Raw genomic sequence first — 12,953 nt, 5'->3', positions numbered from 1 at the left:
GTCCAGTACTGTCAGATTGTTTCTTGTATGCTTCCACATCTGACTGTATCCATCATTTGTCTCTTGTCTTATACTTGGGTTCTGGCTCTTTGGGGCAGGGACTGTCTTGTTGTTCTGAGTTTGTACAGCACCAAGCACAATGGGGTCTGATTCCTTGACTACGCCTCCTAGGTGGTACAGTAATACCACTTGTACTAAGTGCTCCTTCTGAAGAGGATATTGATAGGTGGGTCCCATCCCCCTCACCCCAGTGACTGACAGATCCAGCTTCTGAACACTATGGGTGAAGTGTCCCCAGCTCTAGCCTCAGCAGACTCAACATGGAAAAAAATGAGTAGATGGGCAAAAACTATTTTTCCTTTCTTCATTGTTATTGATTAAAAGCATGAAGAGTTTATCATCATTTGGGAGTGGAAAAGAATCACAAATATTTTAAATATTGGAATTAGAGTGCACTACTTAATAAACAGTACAAGGAGTATTTATGTTGCATCTTCCTCTTATCTTATCTATGTTAAAAAAAATGGCAAAGAAACTTCAGGTGGCTTTTTTCTTATCTGTTCGATGTTTGGGGACTTCTAAAACAAACATATTTTAAGAAGGTAAATGGTGGCTCATGAAATAGGCTTCCAGAGAGAAATCACATCCAGATCCTTGTATTCTTATTTTAACAGCTTCATAGACAAGGGAAAATATGCAGAGAAAGTATTGGTGAGTGTGACCTTCCCGAGTACTGCAATGGGACTTCAAACTGGTGCCCACAGGATGTATTTAAGCAAGATGGAACTCCATGCGGTACCAAAGACTGTTGTTTCCAAGGGAGATGCCATAACCATGAAAGACAGTGCAAAGCTGTATTTGGCAAAGGCAAGACCTGCATTATTATTTATAAAAACACATAGCCGCATCAATTAACTCTTACGAAATTGGCCAGTTCTTAAATGATACCTAATCCCAAGATGGCAAACAGACTTTTTGGCCAGGGGGCTCTGCACAAAGGAGAGAGAGTTTGTGTCGCTGCTGAGAGTGGCTGCAGTCTTGGTTGATCCTGCCTCACCTCTGCAAGGAATCTGTCCTTCTCCCTGAACTTCCCCTGTCTAATCAGTGGATTTTGCATATCACACCTAAAGATAAGAATTGTTATTCTATAACACCAATCACTGAAATATCTAAACAGTCTCACTGTGCCCTACTTCCCCTGCTGCTGGATTCTACACACTTCCCTAGCTCAGGAAGCAATAGAAGAGGTTTGGAGTGGCTCCTAGCACACAAGACTGCTGACTTTTGGGAACAGGTGATTTGGAAAGTTGGGGTAGATACCTTCTTAAGTGGTATGGGTGTCTTCTTTGGCTACAGAAGGTGCTTGGTGAGAACTAATGAGATGGGAAGCATTTTAAAGAGGAAAGAGTGCTGAAACACCCAGGAAGAATGCAATCATTCTCAGTATCTACTTTGGTGTGATAGGGTGGACTAGATCCGGAGGCCTCCTGCTGGAGGCCTTGTGGCCTGCCTCTTCCCTCCCTAGAAGAGAGCGGAGGAGAAGTCCTCCAGTCAGCCAATCAGAGGAGCTGCTGGAGTGACCAATCAGGGGCCAGAAGGGCCATATAAAAGGAAGCAGCAGTGGCAGAGCAGCCAGTTCCTTCTGGTAGGTCAAAGAGGGAGGACTGGGTGCCTGGAATGGCAGCAGAACCATGGACAGGTCAGTGCAGGCAGTCTGACCCCAGGGGATTGAGCCCAGAATCTAGCCAGACTTGGGGGAGGGCTGTGATGGGCCCTGCTGTTCTGGTTGAAGACTGAGCCCAGGAAGGGCTGCTGAAAGGACACCAATGAAAGGTACTGAGGTGGGCCCCTGTTGTGCTCTTAAAGAAGGTAGTACCTCTGGGGAAGAAGCCTTGGTGCTATGGCCACATTCCAGGGCTGTGAAAAAGAACTGGTGATTGTATAATCTGGAATGGGGGACTGTGTGTGACTGAAGGGCTGAGTCACTGAAGAGCTGCTGAAAGAGCCATCAGCTGGGGAGGTACTTGTGAGAAGCAGGTGCCACCCCATTGTAAGAACTGAAAGAAAATCAGGCATACACCTGACCAGAAAGGGAGTGCCTGTGAGAAATGGGTGCTGCCCTGTTCAAAACTGAGTGATTACAGGCATATATCAGAACAGAGCGGGGGGTGCTTATGAGAGGTGGGTGCTGATACCATTACATTTGGTCTGAAGGGTTAATATCCTAAACAGATGTAAAATTCCCAGTTTCTATGTTTGGGTTGTTTGCAGTGCTCGTTTACTATTTTTATGGTACTGAAGCACACTGCATTAGATTTTTTTTTTAAATTAGATACTTTACTCGACAGATATTGGCTATATTAGGCTGATGAAAAGGTGACAACCCTCATTCTCAGGGATCAAATGACTCAAACCCACAGTGTCTAGTTACTAGTTATGAATATTTCCTTGCCTATTGTACATGCCAAAGAAAAGATGAATGCTCCCAATTCTTAGATTTGTAGATTTTTTTTTTCTTACTAAATTTATGGATGCTTCCTTTTCTGGAGACTAGATTCCAAAGAAAAGGATGAATGTTCTCTTCTCAAGCATCAGAGCCCTACAGTTAACTTTTGAGGAGAATCAAATGATTGTGAGAATCTGGGGAATCAGACATGGGACTGAACTACTTCATTTCTGTTTGATTGTCAGGAATGCAGGAAAGGAACATAATCTCTTGTGAGGAGGCTCCTGATTACAGGGAATTATGTGTAATCTCTTGCTAGATCGAGCATTTTCTCAAAAAATCACTGTACTCAAGATATTCTATTTTAGAATTCTTCTTAGGATAAGACTAAAGGCAAAACCAGAACTGTCAGTCAGGATAGGACTTGATTCCCTTACCTATAGTTGCCTGGAAGTTCAGTTCTACTTCCAGTCAAACTAGAAGATAGTCTCCAGAACTCTTCCTTCACTCTTTGAAAATCCCATGAATGCCTGTCCAGAGAAGCCAAAATAAACCTTTTAGCTGTTCAGACTTCTAAATTTAAGAGTAACAGTTTTAGAAATGTCAGGACATAATAACCAAGAGCTATCCACTGGATCACCCTTGTCCACGTGCTTGTTGATCCCCTCAAAGAATTCTAGTAGATTGGTGAGGCATGATTTCCCTTTACAAAAGCCATGGTGACTTTTTCCCAACAAATCATATTCTTCTAAGTTTCTGATAATTCTGTACTTTACTATAGTTTCAACCAATTTGGCTGATACTGAAGTTATGCTTACCAGCCTGAAATTGCCAGGATCACCCCTTGAGCTTTTTATTTATTTATTTATTTTATTAAACTCAACATCGTGTTAGCAATCTGCCAGTCATCTGGTACAGGGATTGGTTTAAGTGATAGTTTACATACCACAGTTAGTAGTTCTACAATTTCATATTGGAGTTCCTTCAGAACTTGGGTGAATACTATGTGTCCTGGTGACTTATTATTGTTTAATTTATCAATTTGTTCCAAAACTGTCTCTACTGACACCCCAGTGTGGAACAGTTCTTCAGATTTGTTGCCTGAAAAGAGAGGCTCAGGTGTGGAGCTCTCCCTCACATCTTCTGCTCTGAAGACCAATACAAAGAATTCATGTATCTTATCTGCAAAGGCCTTGGCTTCCTAAGTGCTCCTTTAGTGGCTTGATAGTTCAGTGGTCCCACTGATTGTTTGGTATGCATCCTGCTTCTGATATTTTTTTTTTAAAAATGCTGTTAGTTTGCATGTCTTCGGCTAGTTGATTTTCAAATTCTTTTTTGACATGCCCAATAATATGTTTACACTTGATTTGCCAGTGTTCCTGCTCCTTTCTATTTTCCTCAGTAGGGTTTGATTTCCAATTTTTAAAGGATGCCTTTTTGTCTGTAACAGTCTTTTACTCTTTATATCCATTCTGGCATTTTTCCTCCTCTTCCTGGCTTTTTTTCTTAATTTGGGGCATACATATAATTTGAGCCTCTTTTTTGGTGTTTTTTAGAAGTTTCCATGAAGCTTGTAGGCATTTCACTCTTGTGACTGTTCCCTTTAATTTCTGTTTAACTAGCTTCCTCATTTTTGCATATTTCCCCTTTTTGAAGTTAAACACTGGTATGGTAGGTTTCTTTCGTATTTTCCTCCCTGCAAGGATGTTAAATTGAATTGAATTACATTATGGTTGCTATTACGGAGCAGTTCAGTTCTTGCACCAGATCCTATGCTCCACTTAGGACTAAATCAAGAATCGCGTCTCCCCTTTTGGGTTCTAGGACTACCTGCTCCAAGGAGCACTCATTAATAGTGTCTAGAAATTTTATCTCTGCATCCTGTCCTGAGGTGGCATGTTCCCATTCATTATGGGGATAGTTGAAATCCTCCATTATTACTGGGTTTCTGTTTTTGTTGCCTCTCCAATCGCCCTGGGCATTTCACAGTCATTGTCACCATCCTGGTCAGGTGGTTGGTAGCATATTCCTACTGCTGTACTCCTCTTATTCAAGCATGGAATTTGTATTCATAAAAATTCTGTGGTACTGTTTAATTAATTTTAAGGTTGTTCCAATATTTGACTCTATTCTTTTTCTCATGTAGTGGTGATCTCCCACCAGCATGACCTACTCTGTCATTCCTATGTATTTTGTACCCTGGTATTACCATGTTCCATTAATTATCATTCCATCAAGTTTCTGTGAGGCCTATTGTATCAATATCCTCATTTAATACTAGGCTGTCAAGTGAACCAATCTTAGCATTTAGACTTCTTCCATTTGCATACAAGCATTATTAAAATTTGTCGGTATTTGTCTGCCTTCATGTGATGTAAATTTCATAAGTCCTGAGACGTGCAGACCAATTTTGAGACATTTCTGATCTACCCCATTTGAAGACTGCCGTGTCATGTCTGACAGGACAGCTAGAGTGCTATATCACCGGAAAAATGGATATTAGAAATAATACACAGCAGATACACTATCCAAGTCAATTCTCTCCCTTTATTATAATCCCAATTCAGAGTCAACTCTCATGTGAACCTATTTAGAGCAGAAGCTCTCTCCACAGGAAGAAGGGGTCATAGTACAGGGAGTCAGTGTTAAAACATTTTATTCCAGGTACTTCCTAATCCCAAAGAAGGACTGAGATCTCTGTCTTATAATAGACCCAAAGAAACTCAATTCTTTGACCCTGGCTCAACCAGACTATCTTCAGTGATCTGAAACTCAAAAAAAAAAGTCCTACTAAAAGTAGAAACTAGGTCAAATTACAAAGGATGAATATAAACAAAGACCACAAGTATGTAGAGAAACATTAGACAGGCCAAGGCACAAAATAAGACTAAACTAGCTAGAGACATAAAGGGTAATAGGAAAACATTCTACAACTACATTAGAAGCAAGAGGAAGAGCAAGTAAAGGATAGGCCTGTTTCTCAAAGAAGGGAGGAGGAAACAGTAACAGAAAATATGGAAATGGTTGAAGTGCTAAATGACTTTTTTGTTTCAGTTTTCACCAAAAAGGTTAGTAGCAATTGGATGTCCAACATAATGAATGCCAGGGAAAATGAAGTAGGATCAGAGGCTAAAATAGGGAAGGAAGAAGTTAAAAATTACTTGGACAAGTTGGATGTCTTCAGGTCATTGGGGCCTGATGGAAAAACATCCTCGAATACTCAAGGAGCAGACAGAGCCGATGTCTGAGCTATGAGCATTATTTTCGAAAAGTCATGGAAGACGGGAGCGATTCCAGAGGACTGGAAAAGGGGCAAATATAGTGCGCATCTATAGAAAGGAAAATAAGAACAATCTAGGGAATTACAGACCAGTCAGCTTAACTTCAGTCTCCAGAAAGATAATAGAGCAATTAATCAAGCAATCAACTTGCAAACAACTAGAAGATAATAAGGGGATAAGTAATAGTCAGCATGGATTTGTCAAGAACAAATAGCCAAACCAAACTAAGCTTTCTTTTTCAGAGTAATAAGCCTTCTGGCTGTGGGGGAGCAGTAGATGTGGTATATCTGGACTTTAGTAAGGCTTTTAATACTGTCTTGCATTGCCTTTTCATAAACAAACTAGGGATATTCAACCTAGATGGAACTCCTATAAGGTGTGTGTGTATATGTTATCAGTGGTTCACAGTCAAGCCTAAATCTGAATAAATGATTGCAAGCAATAACAGAGAGCCTCAAGAGTGACAGCCTGTAACCTCATACTAAAAGAACTGACTAATTAGTGGTGTTAGAATAAAGTCTAGTGGGACCCATATCCTACATGTGCTTCGTACTTAGAGAAGTAGGTCTAAGAATATTGGACTTCTCCCAGTTTGCCCACTACCTTGTGGATATCAATGTTGGACTCCTATATCAGCACAGCCTTCTTGCCAGAGGAAATTTGGCAAAGATTCTATCAGCCATAGCCTTGCTGCACCAATTTCCATGTGAGAAAGTCATCATCTTGCTCAGATTAATGGACCTCATAGACTCAGCTATGCAGGTGAAACATTATACCTAACTGGAAATGTGGTCTATCCAGCAGTGACTGACAAACAAGTAGACCTATTTTAGATATGTCTCTAATATTGACCATATCAAAGAATGTGACCCTGCTCCTCTGTCATGGTGGACTGTCTCAAGATGAAGAGAGTAGTTTTAAACTATACAGCAGTAACAGCAACAATAGTTTCAACTACATCCAACCTTGGCGGGGAGCTCACATTGATAGTTTGTGGCCACTAGAACTCCCAGGACACTAAACTAGACATCAGTATGCTGGAACTCAGAGCAATATGCTAAGCTCTCAAGTCTTTTCTGCCTCACTTAGTTTTGACCACAGTGCAGCTTAGCAGCTGGCATATGTTGTCCTTGCTATCAAGTAAAGTGATGTTTTATATAAACAAGTAAGAAAGCACTCATCTACACATCTATGCAGAGAAGCAGTGGCTGTGGGGGAGTGGTGCAGTACAGGGAAAATCTTGTATTGAATGCTACACCTTGCAGGGAAATGCAACAGTACTGCGGACCAACTGGGTAGACACACAATAGAACTCCAGGATTGGTCATTAAAGATCTCAATGATACACAAGATCTTCAACCTGTGGGGGTCCTCTGCATGGAAGAAAACAAATCCTCATTCTGCGTTTGTTAGCAACAAGCCAGAGACAGTTTATTACGAGCAATTGCAAGGGAAGACTGCAGTCAGACAGGGAGGGCCCCGACCATAGGCAGATCTTCCCCTTACAAGCAGTATAAGACAGGTATTTATACTTTCCCGTTACATACATCAACAGCTAACGGTTATCCTTTGTTTATACAAACTCCCTCCGGATGCTACCTTATCTCAAGGTTTCTGCTTAAGTCAGCATTCCATCCTTATCAACTAAAGCAAGGCGAAGACAGTATTTCTTACAACTCTCGCGTGGTTAGGGTTAGGGTTACCTTTCACTCTATCCTAAAATTGACTAAGATCTCTTCCCCCAGATCCTCCTTTTTCTCTTAATTCTGCTTGCACATCTGCATATAGACCTGATTGCAAGTAGGCAAAATGTCCCAGATTTTGCTCAAAAGCAGGAAGAGACAGCCAATCCATCTCAGACACATTCCTAGTAAACTGGTGTCAAGGTTGTCTATATGCTTCCCACCCACCCTCTGATTTCCCCTCATTCACAAAGTGATAAAGATGATAAAACTGGACAGAGCCAAAGTAATTCTAGTGGTTCCATTGTGGCCAAGATATTTAGTGTTTGCCAGGTCTCCATTTAACAAAAGGAGTTTACCAATCTCTCCTTCCTCCAGATTTGTTGGAGAGTTGATCACCCAGATCTGACAACCTAGACTACAGGTCTTTGATAGAATTAGAACAATCTTGCTGTCTGCTGGTACATGTCCTACTTTACTGTAGGAAAGAATCAACCTATAAGTGTTATAGCTTCAAAGGGAAGAGATTCGGTCTCTGCATAAAGAGTAGTAATGTAGTTACACCAATGGCTCCAGTTCATCATATTTTATAATAACTGCTGCAGCTGAAACTTTCAGACCTTCTTTATCAGCAGTTAATGTCCATCTAGCAGTTGTATTGGTATACCACTCTCTCATAGATAACAAGTCTGTATTCACACACAACATAGTTAAGACCTTCATGAAAAGGTTCACTAAATCTTCCTACATGTAAAAGGACCCGTATCCAGCAAGGAAGCTCCAGTAGCTAATGAAGCTTCCGCTTGAGCCAATAGCAGAATGGTGTCTATTTTAACTCTCAGTGAAAACAGCTTTTATCATAGAATCATAGAAATGTGGGGCTGGAAGGGACCTTGAGAGGCCATGAAGTCCAGCCTCCTGTGCTGAGTCAGGATCAAATAAACCTAGACCATCCCTGACAAGTGCTTGTCCAACCTGTTCTAAAAAACCTCCAATGGGGATTCCAAAGCCTCCCTTGGAAGCCTATTCCATAGCTTAACTAACCTTATAGTTAGTTTTTTCCTAATATCTAATCTAAACTCCCTTGCTGCAGGAAGTGAGAGAGCCATACCATCTGTGTAATCATGGCGGGCTGCTCTGTGTTGAAGTACTCTAAATTCCTGAGGTACTAGCAGCATGCCTGGTGTACAGCAACTTTGAAGCAAGTCCTGTAGGTGGTTCAGCAGCTAAGCCTTGTAGATGCTAGCCCTGGTAGGTCCCAATAATCACTCAGCCCAATGCTTAAGTGAAAGGGTAATGTGCTAGGGCTGGCAGGGAAGGGAAAGTCTGCAAATACGCTAGGTATAAAGGCTTAAGAGTTACAGTTCAAAGTTCTCAATAGGGGTTCTTGTTTTGGGCCGGGGCAGTCCTATTGAAAATCAGGATGGTGCCCTTTCCAGTCTAGTCCCTATTGAAGTAAATAGGCTCTTGCCAGTTTCCAAGCTAGGCTCAGTTTCTCTCATTGGGGCCCTCTGCTCTGGCTTCCTGTCTCTGCCTCATAAGTCCCATACAGACTTGCTCCCAGCTGTAATATTCAGCCTGTTCCACAGGTGGCTCCGCATACAGTTCCTGGGATTTCTTCTTTGGAGCTCCTGGTTTGTCATGTGGCTGCTGCTTTTTAAACAAACAGAGGCCAGCCCCCTCCTGGTTCAGGACCTTTTCTCCTCCTGCCCAGAGTAAAAAGAAATAGTGTGAAGGACTAATGGGGGTTGAAGTCTCTTGCTTCGCCAATCCATCACATCTGCTAGAAGAGAGTAAATTGCAGGCCCTCATGGTTGGCCCACCATTCACTCTTTTTCATAAGGATAGAAGAGAGCTACATCCCCATCCCTAATGTGGTGACTGGGTTTTAACTTTATCTGTCAATTAACTCACTAGCCTTTTTTTCTAAGGCCACACCTGTGCAGGAGAAAACACGCTTCTTACTGTAGGTGCCCAACAGTCTTTAGCTTATTTCTTCAATAGGGCTAAATGATTCTGATAGTGCCATAATCTATTCATTTCTATCCTGATAAAAAGAGACAAGTACTTAAGTCTCATACACATTCAGAATTGGTTAAGCTGTACTTTCATGAGACCTACACTTTAGCATCATACCCTATTCTGGATAGAATTCAGTCACATTCCACTAGGACCAAGGCAGCTTCTATGGTATGCCTTAGACATATTCCTTTTATACAGATCTATAGTGTTGCAACTTTGAACTCTTTGCAAACACTTTACAAAACCCTATTCTTTGTATTTAGGATGCAGATTGGATGCACAATATGTCAGGGCAGTACTTCAATCTCTCTCTATTATAGGACCCATCTCCATCCAAAGGGAGCACTGCTTGTCAAACTGTCCCAGGAGGTGGAATATGCAGAGGACACTCAAAGAAGAAATGGAAGTTATCAACCTGTAGCCAGATTCAAGATGTACTGTATATTCACTCTCCACACTCACCCTTCCTTTTCTTTAGAGTCCTAAGTACAACCTGAGAATTGGATGAAGTGGTTGAAGTCACTGAGGTGGGTGAAGAGCCATGCCCCCTTTTATAGCCTTGCCCTCAGAAAATCCAGGAACAGTGAGGGCAGGGGTAGGAGAGGATGTCAGAGTTCCAACCGGCACTGCTACCTAAAGGTTCCACCATCACATCTGCACCAGGGGTGCTTCCCATGAGGGTGAATATGCAGACTTCATTCCAAAGAACTCTGGTTACAGATGAATAACTTCAGTTTCCCCTTAACTCCTTGAAATGATTGGAGGAATTAGTAGACTATGTTGTGTGTTTTATTTCTGTCTTGTCATTTACCTTGTGCTTCTCCCCCCCCCCCCCCCCCCCCCCCCCCCCCACTCCTTGCAGCAGCACAGCTGGCCCCATTGAGTTGTTTCAAAGCAGTGAATGCTAAAGGTGACCGGTGTGGCAACTGCGGTGGAGACGGACTTACTTACAATAAGTGTCAAGACAAGTAAGTTTTTTTTTTTTTTTTAATATATAATGTCTCTGAGCCACTGGAAAATGTACTAAGAAGAAACCCCTGTAAATAAAAAAAAAACCCTTATTTTAAGTAGTGTCAGAAAATCAGACAAATGAGGAGATGCAGAGCAGCATTTTATGGACAGTACAGTTTATTTAAACCTTTCATTTTCACCCCCACTGTGCTTAATAAGGTGTCATAAATATAAAAGGAAGGGTAACCACCTTTGATCCAGGGAACAAAGGCTCAAGCAGTGCCCAAACACACAATCTCAACTGATCCTGTAACTTTAAGTAACCTGAAAGAGAGAGAGAAAAACAAGCAGTCAAACTCATTAACCTCAAGATTAGTAGTCCTGAACTGCCCGTGGGGTGCTCTTCTCTTGTTAAGTTAATAAGAGGTATTATTTCCACAAATTACTGTGAGTCCAGAAAACAAGACTGCTAATATAAATGGGTATAGAAAGGCAATGAAGGGGTGACCTACCACCTTCTCTCACACAAGGATCTGGGTTGGCAGTTTAGTTTAATAAGAAGTCAAGAAACTTTAATGAAAGTCTGTTTCATCAACACAGAGCCCATTTGGGCTCCTTTCTTGGGGTAAGTATCCAAAAACAAACTTAAACAGAATTTCCCGAGTCACTTACAGAATCCCAAAAATCTATCCCAGGTTATGCCTCTTACCTCAGAGCCTTGGCAAACGAGAGAGGTTCCTTCCCAGGATCTCTTATCTGTTTGACTCTGAGAAACTGCAATCTGTCCATCCTCCCTCCCAAAGAACTGCTTCAGCTCTCTTATAGGGAATCAGCTGCTTGGGGTTCCTTCCTGTGCCAGGTGTGTCTGGTTGAATCATTTAGCAAGACTGCTCCAGGCTTCAAGTCTCCTCATATTGGATTCTTCACGTCTCCTGCAGGGCAGCTCTCTCGCTCTATCTCACTCCTTTTCTTTTTCACAATGGGCCAAAGAACTTTGTTTCAGGATAGTTCTGTTGATTATCAGGAATAACCATTTTTATAATTGTTTACTATGCTTAATCTTAACTAAATCCTATGAACGCAAAGAAAGTATTGATATTTAGAAGAAGTCATTTGAGCTGTTTTAAGACAGGCCAAGTAATGAATGTTAAGAATCTTAAATCCAATTAAATCCCAACTTTTTCTGTTTACCAATAATTGATATTCTCTCCAGGAATTCTATGTTCTCCAGGAATATAGGGTCTAATCATTTGGTACATAACAGGAGAAACTTTTAACAAGAAGCATTTCAATATCACAATAAAACCAGTTTTTTAATCTACTCTATTGACAGCATTTCAGTTAACTTCCTCTCACCAATCTATATTGAACTCTTCAGGAGGTTGTCCTTGGGTAGGTTTTCATGAGCTTTTTCTGGTGATGGCTTCTCTGTTCTTATGTATCTGTAGCACTTTGTTTGTAGAGCTAGACAGGATGAATTGATGGGTGTTATATGTTGTAGCAGAGGCTGAGGGTGTTCATTGGAGAGTTTTTATACTCTTCTTCCTATTGTCATAAAATTATAGGAAAATACCCCTCTTTAAGTCTTGTTTAGATTTAAGGTTGGCTGCTTGTCATCCTTTCACTGGCTCCATGCCTTTGAGGGCTGGTTTTAGTGACACTTGCAGCTTCTAAATATGCAGTCTGCTTAATGAATAAAGAATGTATATGCTTCTAATTGTCTTTATTCTTTGGCAGGAAAATATCAGAAAACTTGTAGAGTTTTTTAATTTTCTTTTTATCCTGTCTATTTTCTGAGATATTCCTTCAATTATATTCAAATTCAACAGGAGATAAAATTCTGTTCTCAAAAAGTCCTAAAGCTCCTGTTCTTTATCTAAAAGTTTTTCGTTTTCTAAACAGTCTCTTTGAAATGCAATATTTGTAGCTTAAATAGTTATTAAAGAAGTCCTTGATTCTTCATAATTTTGGAGAGAGGATTCTTTTTGTCTTCCAGAGTCGGGTGAGGGAGTTGTTTTTGTACTGTTAAATAATTAAGTAATCCCCCACTAATATAAATATTCTATACATTAAATGGCTTCTTGTATTATTAATCAGTTTAATAGTTTATAGTACTAAATTTGGTACATACAACATTTGACATAGCAATGATATTAAGAAATTATGTTAGAAGCTTTGCATTTAGGTAACCTATTTACAATTATGCATTTCATGGAGATGTTTGCCATTTCAACACGTAAGAAATAAACAAAAGGTTTATAACATTTCCAACTATATATGTTTTTTTTAAAGGCTCTGTCATAAATATAAAGGGAAGGGTAAACCCCTTTAAAATCCCTCCTGGCCAGAGGAAAAATCCTCACCTGTAAAGGGTTAAGAAGCTAAAGGTAACCTTGCTGGCACCTGACCAAAATGACCAATGAGGAGACAAGATACTTTCAAAAGCTGGGAGGAGGGAGAGAAACAAAGGGTCTGTGTCTGTCTGTATGCTGCTTTTTGCCAGGGATAGACCAGGAATGGAGTCTTAGAACTTTAGTAAGTAATCTAGCTAGGTATGTGTTAGACTATGAT

General features: G+C 40.7%; 1 protein-coding gene across 1 annotated transcript in view; it reads left to right on the top strand.

Moving 5' to 3' along the window:
- The window catches only part of LOC114021339 (disintegrin and metalloproteinase domain-containing protein 20), a 183,772-nt gene that overhangs the window by 111,768 nt on the left and 59,051 nt on the right, over window positions 1-12,953 (top strand). Inside the window, exons 14-15 of the mRNA XM_043527312.1 lie at window positions 675-867; window positions 10,294-10,399. Coding sequence (XP_043383247.1) covers window positions 675-867; window positions 10,294-10,399 — 299 coding nt within the window. The remainder of the gene's footprint in view (window positions 1-674; window positions 868-10,293; window positions 10,400-12,953) is intronic.

The sequence above is a fragment of the Chelonia mydas genome, chromosome 1, assembly GCF_015237465.2.
Source record: "Chelonia mydas isolate rCheMyd1 chromosome 1, rCheMyd1.pri.v2, whole genome shotgun sequence".
Taxonomy (NCBI): Eukaryota; Metazoa; Chordata; order Testudines; family Cheloniidae; genus Chelonia; species Chelonia mydas.
This window is presented reverse-complemented; position numbering and strand designations above follow the sequence as displayed.